The following is a 21494-nucleotide window of genomic DNA, read 5'->3' as shown; positions in this document are numbered from 1 at the left end:
AAATCACTTTCACCTAGAAACTCCATTCACACTTTTTTATAATTCAGTTTACTGTGGAGACACATGCTGGAACGTTTTACTTTGAATTTTTTTGTAGTTTCTGAGTCATTGGAATGGAGGGTCAGATCAACCCTGCAGGGTGAGGCTGCTAGTCTGTCCTTAATCTGTATTGTATATATTAAAACACAGCATTTTGGGTGGATTTAAATTGATTTTTATTCAATCCAAAAACAACTATTCAGACATTTTGAAATCGCTCCCACCTGACACATGCATGTACTAATGAGCAAACAAAATAAGAAAATAAAAGTTAATAAAACCCTATAGTCTCACATTGCCAGACTGTTTTCTAATGTTTCATCATACAGTCTGGAGCAACAGAAGCTCTGTCATGAGTATAGGCCTAAAAAGGCCATAAAGCAGAAGTGGAGCCTTATCTTTACAGTCGCACAAGTTTATCATAATATAAATAGAAATCATCTAAGCATAATACAGCTTAATTGCTGCTTAGTATAAATGGAAAATGAAAGATTTCAGGAGGTGTAGTTCCAGACTCTATATAGCTATAGCATTCAGAGATTATGGAATAGTTGTCTTCCTATGCGAGACTAATAAAACCCTATAATCCACTTTAAAACACATTCACTGCCAGGTATTATAGCTCAGTGCCTCCCAAACGTTCATTTAGCACACTATAAAACAATTCAATAAAAAGGGGAATTGTGCCATGAGGCAAGAATCCCAGGGGGTTTATACGAGGGCTCTAACTATAGCCTATAAGACACAATAAAGACATTTAGAACAAGATATAAAGAATTTCCAAAAGACATGATTGCAGTATAAAACAATATATATTAAGTTTATTTTATACTGCATTCATTTCTTTTGGAAATGATTCAAAATACTTTGCAAAGCATAAAATAAAAAAATAATCCAAGCTAGTGAAAATAGCTGATCTCCAAGCTCACAAGGATGACAGTAATTGAGCCGTGTAAGATAGATATGCTCATGGTACTTGTAGATCTGTGATTTACACTACTTCTAAAAGATTTGTTTTGTAATTTATGGGAATTAATTCTATTTTTATTTTATTTATCCATGAAATTACTGAAAAGAAATTAATGTTTTTAATTCATTTTTAATTTTTATTTTATTGAAAAATAAAGGGACCCATAAAAAGAAATGTGTCCGCGACCCACTGTTTGGGAAACAGTGTTCTAGCTTAGCCACTAAAAAAATAAAACTGAAATGATCTGTGAAGTGAAAACTAAATAAAAACAGAAATTAATGAAAAATCACCATAAACTCGTACATGACACAACCAGGGGGTCGGAGTTCAAAGTTCAGAGGTGAAGCAGCTACATGGAATGGATCGTTTAGACACATTTATATAAGTGTGGTGACATCGTTCATAAATATGTCGCTATGGCGACACACACACACACACACACACACATGCATGGGTTTATCATTCATAAATATAAATGATAATTCAATGGTGCATTTATATATGGTGCGCTTATATCCAAGGCGCTTTACATAGATAGTGCATTACATTCACCCATTCACACACACACACACACACACACACACACACACACACACACACACACACACACACACACACACACACACACACACACACACACACACACACACCATTACATAGATTGTGCATTACATTCATCCATCCTCATCCATTCAAACACGCATTCATACACAGAATACGCAGAGAAAATGCACACACACAGTCACACATGCATGGCAGTATAAGGGTTAGAGTAAATGTTGAAAAAACAAGAGGGTGACCGCACACGCCAATAGCCAGACTGCCAATATTTTATTAGGCTAGCTAAGTCTAATAAAATATTAATATTTTATTAGGATAGCTAAGTCTAATAAAATATTAATATTTTATTAGGATAGCTAAGTCTAATAAAATATTAATATTTTATTAGGATAGCTAAGTCTAATAAAACATTGGCACTCTGGCTATGGGCGTGTGCGGTCACCCTCTTGTTTTTTCAACATTTACTCTACAGTTTTCTCCCGTTTGCCGGCACCGCCACAAGGACTTTGGTGTGCGTTAGCTTCTTTGTACACAGTTTAAGGGTTAGAACATGGACCAACAGTCTATTTGTATTTTTTTTTCTTTTCAGAGAAAGGCACAACTGAATGTTTTCAGGAATATTATGAACCATTATACTGTACGTCACTTCATTCTCAGTTGATTATTAGATGTATTATATTATTTTTGTAGATTCATAAATATTCACGAGGTGTTGGTAGAAGTTTTAGTAGAAGCTGTAATTAGTTCTGATAGATTAGATTAGTTCTGATTAGGCATGCAACGATATATATTGATATAAACTATCTTTAATACCTTGGCCGCTAGCGTGAATTCATTCATTCACCCGTTCAAAACAGCTAAGAATCGTGAAAAATCGTATCTTGAACCTAACATGATGATTTGAATTATATCGGGAGTTGAGTGAATCGTTATTCGTTACATGCCTAGTTCTGATAGAATAGATTAGCTCTGATAGATTAGATTAGTTCTGATGTGTTGATCTATAGTTAGTTAAATTGTGATTCTAACGCATAGAGTTAGTGGTGATAGATTCTAACGTGTTGCTCCAGGCTTCCTCGACATAGAGTTAGTTGTGATAGATTCTAACGCATAGTTAGTTGTAATAGATTCTAACGCGTTTCTCCAGGCTTCCTCGACATAGAGTTAGTGGTGATAGATTCTAACGCGTTGCTCCAGGCTTCCTCGACATAGAGTTAGTTGTGATAGATTCTAACGCGTTGCTCCAGAGTTAGGTGTGATAGATTCTAACGCGTTGCTCCAGAGTTAGGTGTGATAGATTCTAACGCGTTGCTCCAGAGTTAGGTGTGATAGATTCTAACGCGTTGCTCCAGAGTTAGGTGTGATAGATTCTAACGCGTTGCTCCAGGCTTCCTCGACACAGAGGACAGTTCTGCAGAGCGTCGCTGCAGACCCGACAGCAGCAGACGTGACCACATGGCAGGAAGATGACTTGAGCCTGGAGGACAGAAAACACAACCAACCAATCAATCAATCAACACACACACACACACTCTTCCTTCAAGGTTGGTGAACCTGAGGGAGCCTCCGTCCGTCTCCAGCGGTAGATTAGACCGCCTCTCTAGACTTAATTCAAGAGCAGGCCCACACACACACTCAAATTACTCCACATTTTACACAACACTTGCTAGGTACTTATATACCTCTTTTGGCCATTAGGACCCCTTACGCAACGTCATCATACAGCGACGTGCTTCTTACAGACGCACATTTCAGCAGGTCACCAATTTCACCGTAACACCGCTATGCTGGAGTGGCTGTGCTTTTGGGTATTGGAATTTGCCTATAGGGACAGAAGCCCTTGACGGGTGATTACATATTCGCCACTGTCTATGTTCGCCACTAACACAGATCTGAAAGCTCACTAGCACTTTTCCATGAACCATGGCCTGGCATGTTTATATATTTGTCACTCCACGGAGTGAAGGGACAGTTTTATTTTGATGCAACGCAGCTCCACAATGCATGCGATCTGCGACGCAACAACGAGACGGAGGGAGAGAGATACTGACTTTATACCATGTGTGTCTCCTGCTGAATATGTATTTCTTTACTACACCACACCGTGTGGAATATCCTTGACTCTTTCTCTCTGCACGTGTGGGTGGTTGGTAATGCCAACATGCAATTGAATATACTGGAAGTGGAAGGGGTCCTTGGGGCCAAAAAGGATTAACATTTTGGCTTTCATATACTAACTACTCTCAGATACTTTCTTTTTTCTTTCCCCTCATAAGGGCCAGGGGCCAGGGCCTAAATACATACTGCCTAATATGTTTCTGACAATGCACTGAGAATCTACTGAACTGCCAATGGCAGGACATGTGAAGTTCTCAAACGGCACATCTGAGTATCGTATTATATCCTATCACACACGCACGCGCACATATGCACACACACACACACACACACACACACACACACACACACACACACACACACACACACACACACACACACACACACACACACACACACACACACACACACACACACACACACACACACACACTATACAGTAGAGCACTCACCACAGTCTCCATGCACACCACACACTCGGAGCCCCCCGGACCCTCCAATGGGCTGGGGGCCGACGGAGTGACGGGGGTCCCGGGGGTGGAAGGAGTGCTGAGGTTGTGGCCCGGGGGAGAGTCACAGGGGAATGGAGCACTAGGGGGCGCTGCCGCTGCCTCTGCCGTTTCCTCTTCAGCCTCTGGGGGGGGGGACACAGGGATGGGACCGAGGTTAGGATAGTTTTGGATTTTTCATTATTAAAACACCCCACAAAAAGTTCTGAAGCTTAACTTTGGTTGATTATATCTTCCCTTTAATAAAACCAATCGGTACTATCAATTTATATCGACGGAGCACATTTAGCGACGCACCAGGCTACATCCTGGATGTGGCTGAAGTAGCTTGATGTAGCCAAAACACTCCCAAGGCAATCGACAACAACAGGAGGTATGATTAAATCTAACACGACTAGTGACGGGACCGCGATGGGCCGTCTAACACATAATCTTTGCTTAGAAAAGCACCCCCCTCAGCACCCCACTTCCAATGCCACTGACCTGCTGTATAATGGCGGTCAATGAGAGAAGTTAACGGGGCGTTAATGGAGGTTAAAACTCTTTACCTGCCAAGAACGAGGCCAAAGGCCCAGCCTCCCAAAGACGACTTAAATGCGTTTTAACTTTTTATTGAATTGCAAAAGATCTCGGTCTTCACTATCCTCTGGTTAGCTCCCAGTTGCTATAGCTATCGATAAACAGGCAAAGTAAACAAGTCTTTACCTTTCGGAGTAGAAATGAAAGTGTTTTTTACCTTTTGGAGTAGAAAGGCGTTGCTGCTGCTTGGCCCAGTCCAGAAGTGCCCTCTGTACGCCCACTTCACTGATCCCCATCTGGTGGAAAAAAATAATTTACTTTTAATGCGTGGCCCCCTGTGCCCCCCACAAAATGTTCGGAACTACTTAATATTAAACCAAAACCAGAGCAGAACTCCCACCACGGGACTCGGGCAATCAATTAATACAGTTGCAACCACTATATTAATGGCAAGTATTTCATACAGCTTAAGTAAAAAAATCCGGAACTATCCCTTTAATGTCTGGCTGTACCTCTGTGCTGTTTACAACTAATTCATTATTAGAGGTTACCTTGTGGAGATCAGAAGGGGTCATGTGACACAGGGTGTGTCTGGTCACGTGATGGTGGGCGAGGATGGGCAGGAAGTGTTGAGCTGACAGTTTGCACAACAGGCTGACCAGTGACCTCTCTACGCCCGCCTCCTGGGGGAGGGAGAGAGAGAGAGAGAGAGAGAGATAAAGAGAGAGAGAGAGAGACATGAATCCGAATCAGAATCATATTTATTGTCACGTCACAGTTTTACAAAGTAAAAAGGTGGGTGACATTTGTTTTTGTGCCCATCGTGTTATTTCTTCTCCAAGAAAACAAATAAAGGGAAGAAGAGAAGGGGGTGGGGTGGGGGAGGAGATCAAGGGAGTGCAGTGCCATCCTCGGTGACACCGAGCAGTCTCTGGTGTTGAATCGTATCGTCGTATGTTACGTTACGTTACGGTAGTAATGATAGTATAGTACTAATCCTTACCCGTTATGAATATTTGAACAGCAAATGATGTTCAGTGTGGTGTCGAAACAGTGCGTGTGTTCACGTTAACATGCCCCGTCCGACTGTCAGAGCTGGCTTTCAGGTGTCTGTGTGTTGGCCGCGATGCTTCCCCAAAGAAGAAGTTATGTCGACTGACGCAAGAGTAGCTAGTAGTATCAGGGTCCGAGTTGTTTACCCCGTGTGGGTCTGTTACGCGGAAAAGTGTGTCCCAGTATTAATCTGTGTCCGTCCCAACATGCATTTCACTGGTGACCCGGAAGCCGTCCCAACATGCATTTCACTGGTGACCCGAAATAGGACAGACACACAGCGATCGGTGAATTTAGTAATGATAGTATAGTATAGTAGTATATTACCTCCATCCTCAGTTACATGGGTTTGGACTCCAACAGTCTCTGGTATCATATGGTATAGTATAGGGTGTGGTTATTACCTCCATCCTCAGTGACATCATATGGTATTGTGTGGTGTGTAGGGTGTAGTATAGGGTGTATCATATGGTATTGTGTGGTGTGTAGGGTGTAGTATAGGGTGTAGTATAGGTGTGGTTATTACCTCCATCCTCAGTGACATCATATGGTATTGTGTGGTGTGTAGGGTGTATCATATGGTATTGTGAGGTGTGTAGGGTGTAGTATAGGGTGTTGTTGTTACCTCCATCCTCAGTGACATCATATGGTATTGTGAGGTGTGTAGGGTGTAGTATAGGGTGTGGTTATTACCTCCATCCTCAGTGACATCATATGGTATTGTGTGGTGTGTAGGGTGTAGTATAGGGTGTATCATATGGTATTGTGAGGTGTGTAGGGTAGTATAGGGTGTGGTTGTTACCTCCATCCTCAGTGACATCATATGGTATTGTGAGGTGTGTAGGGTGTAGTATAGGGTGTATCATATGGTATTGTGAGGTGTGTAGGGTGTAGTATAGGGTGTGGTTGTTACCTCCATCCTCAGTGACATCATATGGTATTGTGAGGTGTGTAGGGTGTAGTATAGGGTGTATCATATGGTATTGTGTGGTGTGTAGGGTGTAGTATAGGATGTATCATATGGTATTGTGAGGTGTGTAGGGTGTAGTATAGGGTGTGTAGGGTGTAGTATAGGGTGTGGTTGTTACCTCCATCCTCAGTGACATCATATGGTATTGTGAGGTGTGTAGGTTGTAGTATAGGGTGTATCATATGGTATTGTGAGGTGTGTAGGGTGTAGTATAGGGTGTATCATATGGTATTGTGAGGTGTGTAGGGTGTAGTATAGGGTGTGGTTGTTACCTCCATCCTCAGTGACATCATATGGTATTGTGAGGTGTGTAGGGTAGTATAGGGTGTGGTTGTTACCTCCATCCTCAGTGACATCATATGGTATTTTGTGGTGTGTAGGGTGTAGTATAGGGTGTGTAGGGTGTAGTATAGGGTGTGGTTATTACCTCCATCCTCAGTGACATCATATGGTATTGTGTGGTGTGTAGGGTGTAGTATAGGGTGTGTAGGGTGTAGTATAGGGTGTGTAGGGTGTCATATAGTATATGGTTGTTACCTCCATCCTCAGTGACATCATATGGTATTGTGTGGTGTGTAGGGTGTAGTATAGGGTGTATCATATGGTATTGTGAGGTGTGTAGGGTGTAGTATAGGGTGTGGTTGTTACCTCCATCCTCAGTGACATCATGTGGTATTGTGAGGTGTGTAGGGTGTAGTATAGGGTGTATCATATGGTATTGTGTGGTGTGTAGGGTGTAGTATAGGGTGTATCATATGGTATTGTGTGGTGTGTAGGGTGTAGTATAGGGTGTATCATATGGTATTGTGAGGTGTGTAGGGTGTAGTATAGGGTGTATCATATGGTATTGTGTGGTGTGTAGGGTGTAGTATAGGGTGTATCATATGGTATTGTGTGGTGTGTAGGGTGTAGTATAGGGTGTATCATATGGTATTGTGAGGTGTGTAGGGTGTAGTATAGGGTGTATCATATGGTATTGTGTGGTGTGTAGGGTGTAGTATAGGGTGTATCATATGGTATTGTGTGGTGTGTAGGGTGTAGTATAGGGTGTATCATATGGTATTGTGAGGTGTGTAGGGTGTAGTTGTTACCTCCATCCTCAGTGACATCATATGGTATTGTGTGGTGTGTAGGGTGTAGTATAGGGTGTGTAGGGTGTAGTATAGGGTGTGGTTGTTACCTCCATCCTCAGTGACATCATATGGTATTGTGTGGTGTGTAGGGTGTAGTATAGGGTGTGTAGGGTGTAGTATAGGGTGTGGTTGTTACCTCCATCCTCAGTGACATGGGTTTGGACTCCAACAGCCTCTGGTATTGAATCATCCAGTAGTGCTGCTGGCTGGATTCTGACTTCCTCTCCATCTCCGACTGCAACACACATCAATGTAATCTATTACACACTGTTTAATTACATCAGTTTTGTCTGAATGATGTGCGCATGCAGAAAACATGTCCAGGATGGCTCAAGAAGGCCGCTCGTTGGTCATGTGATCATGTGACCCCAGCCCGCTGTTTGGGAGAAACTCACCAGAACTTGCTTCAGCTCCGCCTCCCTCTGGTCCTTCTGCTTCAGCAGCTGTTGTAACATGTCACTGAGAGCGGAGCGCTGGTCCCCAAGGACCCCCTACACACACACACACACACACACACACACACACACGTCACTGAGAGCTAAGCGCTGGTCCGTGACCCACTATCAGACTATTGATTGAGTAGGTGTTTTCTTATATTTCTGTTGGTTGATGATGGTTATCTAGTAGCATTCGGCGCTCTCACCCCAAAACATGATTTACTATTCTGTGCCTATTGGGTCGCAACTCGGACGGCGGTGAGTCGGATCAATTGAACTTTGCTGAATTGATATCATCCGAATGGGGTTGGGGTCAGGTGTTCACATATTACCCGCCAGGATTAATTAATATATTCACATCGTACTACGATGAGAAATAAGGGTGATGGTCAGACAGACAGAAATAAGTGTGATGGTCAGACAGACAGAAATAAGGGTGATGGTCAGACAGACAGAAATAAGTGTGATGGTCAGACAGACAGAAATTAGTGTGATGGACAGACAGACAGAAATAAGGGTGATGGACAGACAGACAGAAATAAGGGTGATGGTCAGACAGAAATAAGGGTGATGGTCAGACAGAAATAAGGGTGATGGTCAAACAGAAATAAGGGTGATGGTCAAACAGAAATAAGGGTGATGGTCAGACAGAAATAAGGGTGATGGTCAGACAGAAATAAGGGTGATGGTCAAACAGAAATAAGGGTGATGGTCAGACAGAAATAAGGGTGATGGTCAGACAGAAATAAGGGTGATGGTCAGACAGACATAAGGGTGATGGACAGACAGAAATAAGGGTGATGGTCAGACAGAAATAAGGGTGATGGTCAGACAAACAGAAATAAGGGTGATGGTCAGACAAACAGAAATAAGGGTGATGGTCAGACAGAAATAAGGGTGTTGGTCAGACAGAAATAAGGGTGATGGTCAGACAGAAATAAGGGTGTTGGTCAAACAGAAATAAGGGTGTTGGTCAAACAGAAATAAGGGTGTTGGTCAGGCAGACCTGAAGGCTCTCAGCGTCCAGTGTCCGTCTCTTAACCTCCAGCTTGGTCAGCTGCATCAACTCATCCTCAATGAGCTTGATCTGCAATGAGGACGAGGAACATTATGAGGAACATTATGAGGAACATAATGAGGAACATTATCTGCATGAGGATGAGGAACACAATGAGGTCACATGTTACACACCTGGCTGCGGATGTATCCATGCACACTGTCCTTCTGCAGCTGTAGAGCCTCGAAGGCAGCTTTCTGAATCTCCTCCTGCACAGGACAATCATTATTATTATTATTACTTGCGCAAGCAGAGCGTGCAAGTAAGGTGGTCGTGCCGGCTTTTTTATGCGTATGCTCGTATACTGATTGACGTAATGAAGATATGTTTCAATTTCCGGTGTGTGTGTGTGTGTGTGTGTGTGTGTGCGCGCGTGCATGCATGCATGCATATGTGTGTGTGTGTGTGTGACTGTGTGTAACATACCTCTTCTAAGATGTGTGCGATTGCTTTGGACTTGTCCAGTTGTTGTAGAGACAGAACCTGGTCAAACCGCATGTCCAAACTTTGAACACTGCAGTACAGAAGACAACGGATGAGACAATGGATAGAACAATGGAAAAGACAATATATAAGACAATGGAAAAGGCAATAGATAAGACAATAGATGCGGCAATGGAAAAGACAATACAGACAATAGAGAAGAATGGCATAGTGTGGTGGCCATTTTTGTGGTGCAACAGGTACAAAACCCATTAATCTTTCTTCCCATAGACATTTACGAAAATATTCATAAATTATTTTAAGCCTTATTTATTTGTTTTTTTACCAGATTGTGTACCATTTCTGTCATGGGCGTACCTTTCTTGTAGTCGAGCTACATGATAGAGCGTCGCAGTCCCCTACCAGGGACCAGGAAATGATCCCCCGTTCATTTTCCTCATAGACATTTCAAAAAGTATTTATTTAAAGACCTTTTAAGCCTCGTACAAAGCCAACTCCAGTTGTGATTATTTGTCCGGCCCAAAATGTTGTGTTTGTTGTCATGATTTGTCACAACTCCAGTTGGCTTTTTCCGTGGCGTAATTGTCTTTAAATAAATACTTTTTGAAATGTCTATGGGAAAAATTTATGAGAAATTCACTCCCGGTCCTAGTGTCGTCATGAAAGGGGGCGGGACTGCGGCGCTCTATAATGGAAAAAGACATTTTGATCACATCATCACAATAACACAGTAGGTCAAGAAAGGTAACCTCGGTTCGTTGACTATTCGGTTTCGACTCTAAAATCAACCGAACCGAATATGCATGTTTTGCATTCGGCCGAATAGTGACCGAATAGTTTCGGTGGCCGAATATTCAGTGCATCCCTAATAATTAATAGAATGCATAATTAATATGTCTTCAGACCTCCTGAATGCCTCCTGCCTCATGTTCTGTCTTCTGAAGTCACTGGCCTCCTGAAGAAGCATCATAGAAACGCTGTCCGATAGCATCTTCTGCATGGCATCTATAAAATAGAGGTAAGGAGGACGTCACTAATGTTGCTCTGGAAAGGAACGTCTGGAGTTCTCTGGTGGAGCTGTTGCCACCGTGACCCGGCTACAGATAAGCGGTTGAAGATATATAATAATAATAAACACTGACCTGCCACATCTCTCTTCCTCAGTGAATTGGCTTCTTCCTGTGTGATGGCAGTCAGGTGTTCCATGTGAATCCTGCAGGGGGCAGCAACGCACAGTTTAAATAACACCTAAACATTAATGACAGACAGACAGACAGACAGACAGACAGACAGACAGACAGACAGACAGACAGACAGACAGACAGACAGACAGACAGACAGACAGACAGACAGACAGACAGACAGACAGACAGCTACCTGTCTTTCTCCAGTGCTGTCAGGAACGCCGCACTCTTCTTCTGTCTGGAACGGAACCGACAACCTTTTATTACCATACATGGTAATACACCTACATTTAAACCTTTTATTACCATAAAACACACATTATTTAAACTTTTATTTTTGTGCTGCTGCTGGAAAATAGTTCCATGTGACAGAGGGGTCGAAGTTGAACGAAATATTTTTAGTCTGTACACCCCAGTGACCCCACCACCAAATGACCAGAACTACTTAATATTCACCAACCAAACCAGAACTCCCGCCACGGGACTCAGGCAACCACTATATTAATGGCAAGTATTTCCTACAGCTTTAAGTCCAAAAATCTGAACTAACCCAGATCAGATCAGCTGGCAGAACGTTTACTAAAACAGCCGGGACAACGCTCCACATGTCCCAGACTCTTCTCCCTTCTGGGTCCAAAACTATGGAATGAACTTCCCATTGTAATCAGAACTGCAGACTCAATCCCAATCTGCCGCCGTAGTCTGAAACTCCACCTCTTCAGACTCCATCTTAGCCCATAGCACTTGCCCTAGCCTCGACGACCTTACAGGTATACAAAGGCTCAAGTTATGTCATTTAGATAGAATTGTATGTAGACATAGAGCACTCTATAGAGTATACTCATAGTTTCATTTTACAGATATTCTACATTGTGTTCTCAGTGGTCCAGAGGTTTGGTTCCGACATGCATGGTCGGGTAAACTCACATGTGGCTTCTGCGTGCGGTTAGGGTTAGGTTAGGGTTTGGGGTAGAGTGTCGGACTAATTAGTACGTCGGACCACTGTGTTATAGCTGTTGCACAGTGACAACAACACATGATCTCTGTGACCATGTGTAACCATTATATATCGTCACGTGGCCTACTGACCTGCTGGCGTCCATCAGAAGGTCAGTGATGCGACCTGCGACATGGTGCTCCGCCTGCTTGACCCTCGCCAGGAGGCTGGCCCGGCCCGCCTCCACCGCCCTCTGCTGCTTGCAGAAACCCTGCTCCACACGCTCCTGTTCCTGAGGGCGTTCATTATTACACCGTCAGGAGACTGACTCTAATAACAGAGTCTGACTAGTTGATAACAGTTATTAAACTCTACCAGTCTGACAAGAGTTGAGGACGTTCTCCTTGTGGGCACAGTTCATGAGGAGGAGTTAGAAGGATTTAGGAGGAGTTAGAAGGAGTTAGGAGGAGACAAGGAGTTAGAAGGAGTTAGAATGAATTAGGAGGAGTTAATAGGAGTTAGAAGGAGTTACCATTCTGACTGAGTTGAGGACGTTCTCCTTGTGGGAGAAGTTCATGAGGAGGAGCTGAGCGTGCTCCTTGTGCGACTCCTCCAGCTGAAGCTCGAAGGCCAGCGTCTCCTTCAGCTTCTGCTCCTGGAAGACCAGAGGAGAGGAGGAGAGGTAGAGAGGTAGAGAGTAGCAGTATTTTGGCATCCTCCGATCATTCAGGGAGTATGATGGACAGGTACAGTAGTCAGTAATTATGATTGACAGGTACGGTAGTCTAGCGTGTGATTGACAGTCAGGGAGTTTAGATGGTGTCACATACCTTCTTCTTCTCATACTCGTTAAATTTGCTCTGTGAAGAAAACATACATGTTTTGATTAATAATCAGTTCATTCAATTTACTGTGAAGAGAATTATAAAATTGTTAATATGACTGCAATACGACCTAACAGAATGTAACTGCACGTCTTTGGCACAGAAGCGCTGGATTTTCAGCATGCAACCAAGTTTAAAATCACTCTTACTGGATCACTAGTCCCTTCCTAACATTTTTTTTATTTGCTGACCAAATTGTCCATATATTTAGTCTGTGTTTGACAGTTTTTATTTAGTTTCCATTTTGTATAGTATAGTATAGTATAGTATAGTATAGTATAGTAGTATAGTATAGTACCTTCCAGGCTTGTTCTCCGTCCACATAGTCAGAGTGTAACTGTAACTTGCTCTCCAACACCGGCAGCAGATACTGAGATGGAGGACAATACTCCTCTCCTAGTTCTGAAAAACAAACGCACACACACACACACACACACACACACACACTGCATTAGAACTGCATTACCCAGAAGACACTGCATTAGAACTACAAAACACACCGGCAGAAGATACTGAGATGGAGGAGAATACTTGAGAAAAAAAGAAGAAAAAACACACACAAAGAAGCATTATATACCACATGAAGAAGAGAGAATACCAAAAAAAACACATGAATAAGAGACAATACTCCTCCTAGTTCTAGGGAGCAGCAGATGGATGCTAGGAGCAGATATTAGATAGTAGGGTTAGGGTTAGTAGCTACTATGCAGATATCTTACCAGCACAGAGGAAGCGCTGGATCTCTGCTGTACCACCTGAACATACACTGGCTGGAGGATAGGACATGTCCCCTGCATCTAGAGTGAAGCTCTGAGAGAGAGAGAGAGAGAGAGAGAGAGAGAGAGAGAGACAGACAGACAGACAGACAGACAGACAGTTTAGGACAACAGACTTCTCGACTATTCAATTAATCAAAAACGAATTAATTGCAAAAAAGAGGAAAAAAAAGAAATAAAATAAAACGTAGCTCCACCTCCACCACCACCACCACACACCCACCTCCAGAGTGCGGATGTAGGCCACAGCTTTAGGAAGCTCATGGATGTTGTTGTCACTCAGATCCAGAGTCCTCAGGCTGCTCAGCGACCCGACCGAGGACGGCACTTCACTGAGGCAGTTACCTGTAGAACGCACTGCGTTAGAACTGCACTACCCAGAACGCACCGCGTTACAACTTTTCAGAGCGAGCTTTTATTTTGAAGACTCATTGAACTCATTGGCCTAGGACGGAAGTAAAATCGTCTAGGCGATGATAGACGCAATCTTTTTATAATTCACTCGAAACGAACATTTTGTTACACCGTGACCAGTGACGCTTTACAGTAATGCCGCGAACATCGCCGTTTTGATCAAAATTTCAATCTGGGAAAAGTATCAGAGATAAGTTTTTTTTTTCTTTTTTTTTGCAACAGTCAGTTAAAGGGCCACTTCAACCTTACCTTCAGCTTATTTTAATAAGATACAAGAAACTCTTTCTTGGGGTTTTTATGTGTGTAATACTTTTGTTTTGGTCATGACGCCATGTTCATGACCAAAAACCTGCAAAAGAATGTGGTCTCACTTCCTTCCCAGACTACAAAGTCACACCTCCATGCAGCCCCCCTCTCTCCACAAGGAGGGGAAGTGCACTAAAGCATTATGGGCATTGCAGCAATCGAGTCAAACCCTAGTCAAACACACAGACTTCATTATTTTTCTGACCATAGGGTGCACATTTCAAATTGTGCTACTGTTATCTACAAAAAATACTATTAACATTGAGTGACTGCAGTTTCTTCCAGCGGTAAAATGTCCCTTTAACATTGAAGCGGATGGAGGGGAACTTTTTCACTGACGGATCGTGTTCTGTTTATCGAACGAACGCCTAGCAACCGAGAGCTATCCAGACGGTGGTCTGGACAGTGATCTCGCTGAATCAATAAAACCCCCAAAAGTCATTATGGCAGTAAATGAGTTCAAAAGCAGTAATTAAAGTAATTAAAATGGTGCATTCACCTTTGGCATTGAGCGTCTGCAGCAGCTGAAGGTTACCGATAGAGTCTGGAAGGGATTTGATCTGGTTCTGCTGCACGTTCAGAACCTGCGAGAACATCCACCCTGTCAGAACTCTACATCCTCACCCTGTCAGAACTCTACATCCACACCGTCAGAACTCTACATCCACACCCTGTCAGAACTCTACGTCCACACCCTGTCAGAACTCTACATCCACCCTGTCAGAACATAATGATCTGGTTCTGCTGTCAGAACATCCACATAATGATCTGGTTCTGCTGTCAGAACATCCACATAATGATCTGATTCTGCTGTACGTTCAAAACCTGTAAGAACATTCACACCCTGTAAGAACGTTATTACCTGCAGCAATACCCGTCTCCCAGTAGGAGGCAGTAGTGTGATGTTACCTGTAGTAACACCAGTCTCCCGATGTCCTCAGGAAGTGATGTCAGCTTGTTCTCGTGTAGATCTAACACCTGAGGAGAAACAAAACAGTGATGTGTAGATCTGATAAAACAATGTGCTCATACTTTGGGTCAAATGTAGCCTGGCTCCAGCTCTGAATCGCTAGCCACGCATTAAAAATATATAGCCTATGTTCTGCCGATTCAGTCTGGTGACTCTTGTGCTAACGTACCTTTATAGTAGCCAATGAGATGATGTCACAGGTTTTGGGCAACATCGACCTCAGCTCGTTGCCGTGGAGAATAAGAACCTGAAACCAAACAAACAAAACATATTCCGTTTAGACCACTGTATTGAGGGTATGCGCGTGACATCATCATCTTACCCAGATGTTATGCGGGAACATTAGCATGTGCTTAAATTCACATGTAGAATTTTTTTCAGATGTCAAAAATTTCTGAGATGATAGAATGGTGATGGATGATGATGGTCATGGAAGGGGAACCTTCTGAAAGCTTCATGGGCAAAGATAATCAACTTCAAAATAATTAAAAAACGGTCAAAATGACCTTTCAGACCGTCTAGTGCTAAGTGGCCTTAAAATGGAAAAGTCCTATCTGATTGACAGCCTATACATCCAAACAGAAAAGTCCTATCTGATTGACAGCCTATACATCCAAACAGAAAAGTCCTATCTGATTGACAGCCTATACATCCAAACAGAAAAGTCCTATCTGATTGACAGCCTATACATCCAAACGGAAAAGTCCTATCTGATTGACAGCCTATACATCCAAACAGAAAAGTCCTATCTGGTTGACAGCCCATACATCCAAACGGAAAAGTCCTATCTGATTGACAGCCTATACATCTAAACAGAAAAGTCCTATCTGATTGACAGCCTATACATCCAAACGGAAAAGTCCTATCTGATTGACAGCCTATACATCCAAACAGAAAAGTCCTATCTGGTTGACAGCCCATACATCCAAACAGAAAAGTCCTATCTGATTGACAGCCTATACATCTAAACAGAAAAGTCCTATCTGATTGACAGCCCATACATCCAAACATAAAAGTCCTATCTGGTTGACAGCCAATACATCCAAACAGAAAATCCTATCTGATTGACAGCCCATACATCCAAACAAAAAACACCTATCTGATTGCATTAATAGTCCTTATTCTCTTCAAAATGAGACAAACTGCCATCTTTGAGACCTTATAAAAGTCTAAACATTGATCGCGCTAAGAAAGTGAAAGTATTCCGCAGCAATGCATCCCCTGTAATGAGAATCTGGCTCCAATGTGGAGCCAGATCACATCCGGGGCAGGCGGAAGTGATGCGTTTTGTAAACTCATAGCATGGATTTCTTTGGCACTGGCGCCACGTTGTGGATTAAAGCAGTGGGGCACATTGTGTTAATCCATTCTGGTTAACACATTCTGTTAAAACACCTTTTGGTGTTTTAACTAAGCATTATGTAATACTTTAGCTATTGAAAAATAGCAGATCTACTAGCTCATAGCGCGCCACTAGCTTGTAAATCTTTTAATCGTGAAAATGCAGCAACAAATCTTTGAATATATATTCTTTCAGAAGACTTTTTTTTTTCTTTTTTGACGTCAGGCCTAAATGGGTTAAACAATGCTAAACTCACTTTGCCACTCACTTTATGCATGCCCTCTAGTTTCATAACAACCGAGACGAGAGCTACTAGACTCTATGCACACAGAAAACTCTTCCCTAATTCCTTCACATGTGTTAACGATGCTACGAATGAAGGCTCTGTTCCATTCTGGTCAAACAGTCTCAAACAGAGTCAGTGTTAATGATGCTGATATTGTGCATGTTGTACATGTACTAATGGACATTAGTTAAGTATTGCTGTGTTTTGCCATTGCATGGCAGGCACACATGGACATAAATGGGAAACCCTGGCTTGGATTTTCATATGAATTGTGCTTCAAATACATTTCTTACCTTCTTCTGAAGAACTTTGCAGATAGAAAGAGCACTGGATGGAACCTGGAAATACATAATACTTAATTACTGTATTGGAATCGGAAAAAATTCAGAGATAAATAAACGCTAAATAAACGCTTGCGGCGAGCCCAAATTGTTTCTTCAGGGACAATATTTTCTAGTTATTATTATTACTGTGAAGCACTTTGAACTGCAAATCTATAATACAGTTTATTATTATATTATTACGGTATAAAGTTTGTAAGTACTAATTATATTATCATTACTTACCTCTGACAGTTCACACGCTGAGATGTCCAGAATGTCATCAGCCCCCGCCTCCTTAGACTGAAACACACACACACACACACACACACACACACACACACACACACACACACACACACACACACACACACACACACACACACACACACACACACACACACTATATTAATGCAATCATGGCAGCCCTCTTCACATTGCCGTCTCTACAGGGGGGCATTGGGGGGCATTGCCCCCCCAGATTGGATTTGGTGCCCCTCCAGTCCAGATTGGCTAGTAGTACCCTAGCCTACCCTACCAATATTTAAATGTTTTACAAATGTTAAATCTATAAGTTCTTCATGATTATTGTAAATATATACATGTTCAAATTTCTTTGTATTTCTTTGTTTGTTGTTGGTGCTGCTGCATAATTGGAAAAAAGTATGCCCGCCTGCTGATTTGTGCCTGGAGACAGCACTGCCTCTTCAGCGAGGTGAAACACAAACTACAAACATAAGAGTATAGCGAGCAAGCTCCGAAAGGAAAGTCAACTGTGTGGGACAGATTTGTTGTGATTGCCGACGGCTCCGGTAAGAAGGTCGGTGAAGTTAGATGCACTAATATTATGCAACCCTCCGCTCCGCTGCGTCGGAGAGGCAGGGGTGACGCTCCTATTGGTAACTAACAAGACAACTCACCCCGTTTTTGTTTTCCTCCCAGAATTTTCCCCAGTGAGGGGTGGGAGAGGCTGGACAGCAGACGGCTGGACTTTGAATTTCTCTAACTATAAACTTTCATGACAGCAGACAGCCTAAGTACAAATATAATTTATGAAAAGCTACTACAGTGAAGTCTGTTCACAGAAGTTGTTGTAGGATATGTGGGGATTATCTGACGAGGTACCATTTGAGTGGGCAAAACCTTACATATATACTAAATAATACTAAATTGTTTATAGGGTCAATATAAGTAAAATAATATAGCCTTTCCACAGGAGTATCTTTTTATATTTTTCCAAAAAGAATGCAAACAGCCAATAGCATATTACAAAGTTATCCCCCTCACTGGTGAAAATTCCGGGAGGAAAAACGGGCAAGCACCGGGGTGAGTTGTCCAGTATTCCTCCTATTCACCTGTTTCGGTGAATAGGAATGTAATGGGGATCCTTGTGTGTGCTTCACTTCCTCTACACTGCCTATTCAGCCAGTGTTGCCATGTCGGCTTACTATAAGCAACCTTTGACTTGTTTTTCTGTAAAGTCGCTTGTAAATATTGGTAGATGGTGGTTGTGTTTTTTCGGGCTTGTTTCTAAAGTGTACAGTAGTTCCTTGTTTGGGCTTGCTTGCTTTGTTTCAATAATATTCAAGATATTTCAATGTATTCTCAATATTTAAAAGAAATAACAGATGTACAACCTCACAACGTGTCGCTGTGAGCATGGAGATCTGCTATTTTCAAATAGCCGTTAAAACATTTCTGATTGTTTTCATAGACCTGGCCGCTTGTTTCTCTTGCAAATCTGACAACACTGGTCACAGCAGCAAGAGGAAGAGGAAGTTATGCACACACAAAACGCAAAGGCTCATGGGACATTGGAAACAGGTGGATAGACGAGCAGTCTTTGTCATGGTGAAAATAAGCATAATGTAGCATCGGACACACTATGGCTCCAAAAACCCAGCCGGATCGGGTCTATTATACCTGGGTACCTGTGTGTGTGTGTGTGTGTGTGTGTGTGTGTGTGTGTGCTCACCAGACACAGCTGATATTCAAGTCTTTTTTTGGCGTCTTCACTGGGTTTCCTCTTTCTGAAGAACAGAGGCATCCTGTCTGTCTGTCTGTCTGCCTATCTGTCTGTCTGTCTGTCTGCCTGTCCAGATGACGTCTGTAAAGGAAAACAGGACAGTTGACATGTTTATATTTGATAGCAGAGCCATAGAACTACACACATTGGGCCTCATGCAGCAACCGTTCTTAAGAAGAGGACATTGTTCTTAGACCCTCTTAGGAAGTTTTTAAGAAGTTTTTAGCATCCACCAATGTTTTCTTAGCTGTGATTTGTTTCTTAGGGTGGCTTTTTTGTTCCATACGTAGTGTAAACATGGCCAAAATGTGTGTTTTTTATTACTGTGGGGGAGTGCAATCACCCAATCCACAAGGCAACTCAAAGCAAAACAAACATTTGTCATTTTGGCAAATTTTGTGGAGGTGCTACCCACACGAATAGGGTAGTTGTGTAACTTGTGTTGTGTAAAGGTGACTAATCAATGATAAAAACTATACAAAATACAATACCTTTTGTGTACAATAGCCTATATCTATCGTAATTGTTTGTCAAATGTGTAAGAACTTTAATTATTATTTTTAACATAAATCTTCTCCTACTCCCTATTGGCATAAATCAACGTGTTCAGATGGGGTGGGGTCCGTGGGCCGTGGCCCACTTACAATGCATGGGTGGTCCTTCCTTCATTGACCTGATAGGGTCATATAACCACTAATATAATAATAATGATAAAACTAACATGAATCATTCACTTTTTGGTCCTCAATTGAGGTGGTTCCAGGTGGTCCCCTGCGAAATGGAGAATTGGTAAACAAATGAACACTTATCAATCTTTAACTCTTGAGTGTAAAACCAAATGGACCCTTATTTTTATCCATTTTACGCTCTCAAGAGGTAACTTAATTTACAAGAAGTCTACACAATTGGAGAATGTAGAAGAATTGATCAACGTTTGCCTCGTATCTCTCCTAACTAATAATGGTCCATCATGGAATTGTGGACAACATCTTATCAAACGACAACCAAATATTCTATAAGTTTTGGGTCTGAGAGGCTAAATGTCATCAAATGGTGGTCCGTGGCTGAAATGCAGAATCAATAATGGACCTTGACGTGAAAAGGGTTGAAAACCACTGATCTCTAGTAGACTATAGCACATCAAGCTAAGCTACCTTAGCATGTCTGAAGGCTTAACAAAAAGAAACAGTGAATAACATACGGTAAACCAACAAACCGTTGTCTTGGCAACAAGCAAACTCGCCGCGATCGTTGTTGTTGCTGTTGTTGTTATGGTTGTTAGCAACGATACCGTTATAAACGTGTTGTTATCATCATAATAATAATAATAAGCAGCTGCTCGTGATCAAAACACGACGTGAGGTCACTCAGGTGGGCGTGTCAATGTTCTGCTGCCTCCTAGCTTCCGGCGTACGCCCACCGCACAGTTTTCCTCCTCTAAACTGGCCCCGTGTGTGCGTGTGCGTGTGCGTGTGTGTGTGTGTGTGTGTGTGAGACGCAACTTGGCCTGTTGTAGCGCCACCATGAGGCTGATTTGAAAACTGTCAAGTGGCATTTGGCATTGGCTTGGGATACACTGCCATGTCTTCCTTCTCACAATGCGTCACACACATGTGTCACACACAATCCATCATTGCAGTGGTATTACTAAACATAATGGAGTTGATAGGCCTACATGTCATTACTGTCTGGAATGGCAGTAGCCTAGAGACCACATTTCAGGCCTACATATACTTTTACTATAATACTTTATTGTCTATTTATCACAAGGTTTTCAGTCCTGCTACCAAGTGTTTTTGCTAAATGCTTTTTAACAACTCTTAAGAGTAATGACAATTTTTCATGGTGATAAAGGCTTTAAATGCCTGTATACTTGAAGAGTATTTCTACTCAATTACATTCTGGTAAGAGGCACATTCCGCCCCTGGTGTGATTTTTGTCCACTGCATATTTGGTCCACGGGCTTTCAGAAGCCCGCATGAGGTTTTTCAATATCTACTTTGGCAGTAATTTCTTATGATATGGTCTTCTGAATGTATTAACAAAATTAATTACTTTATGAAATCAATATTCATCGATCCAGTGGTCCTTCAAATATATAATTCCTTGTTGACTGACACTTGAAAGTCCAAATATAATATATGTCCAAAATCAACATTAATGGGACCATAATTTACAATAAAATGCATTTCATGATGACATAACTGCTGTACCTTAACTGAGTTATAGTGTCTTTGTT

The 21494-nt window shown here is 42.2% G+C and overlaps 1 protein-coding gene across 6 annotated transcripts; it reads right to left on the bottom strand.

Annotated features, from left to right (window-relative positions):
* Positions 1 to 207: 207 nt before the first annotated feature.
* Positions 208 to 20617, bottom strand: lrsam1 (leucine rich repeat and sterile alpha motif containing 1). Of its 6 annotated transcripts, XM_080782523.1 has the most exons (26): positions 20472 to 20617; positions 19205 to 19336; positions 17476 to 17532; positions 17203 to 17247; positions 15451 to 15528; positions 15221 to 15289; positions 14811 to 14895; positions 13815 to 13936; positions 13535 to 13625; positions 13114 to 13217; positions 12762 to 12791; positions 12464 to 12586; positions 12084 to 12223; positions 11188 to 11232; positions 10953 to 11023; positions 10716 to 10815; positions 9793 to 9880; positions 9501 to 9575; positions 9316 to 9396; positions 8268 to 8363; positions 8009 to 8107; positions 5268 to 5399; positions 4934 to 5012; positions 4141 to 4322; positions 2958 to 3047; positions 208 to 2817 (listed from the first exon to the last, which is right to left on the bottom strand). In XM_080782523.1, the coding sequence occupies exons 2-26, from the start codon at positions 19274 to 19276 to the stop codon at positions 2785 to 2787; spliced, it is 2187 nt and encodes a 728-aa protein (XP_080638649.1). In that variant the 5' UTR covers positions 19277 to 19336; positions 20472 to 20617; the 3' UTR covers positions 208 to 2784. The 6 variants fall into 6 exon arrangements, with proteins under 6 accessions (XP_080638649.1, XP_080638648.1, XP_080638653.1 ...); XM_080782522.1 differs by having other exon boundaries at positions 208 to 3047; XM_080782527.1 differs by having other exon boundaries at positions 208 to 3047; positions 12084 to 12217.
* Between the last annotated feature and the right edge of the window lie 877 nt (positions 20618 to 21494).

The sequence above is a fragment of the Protomyctophum bolini genome (assembly GCF_963924005.1).
Source record: "Protomyctophum bolini genome assembly, chromosome: 14".
Taxonomy (NCBI): domain Eukaryota; kingdom Metazoa; phylum Chordata; class Actinopteri; order Myctophiformes; family Myctophidae; genus Protomyctophum; species Protomyctophum bolini.
The sequence above is the reverse complement of the archived record's forward strand: the minus strand, read 5'-3'. Positions and strand labels throughout refer to the sequence as shown.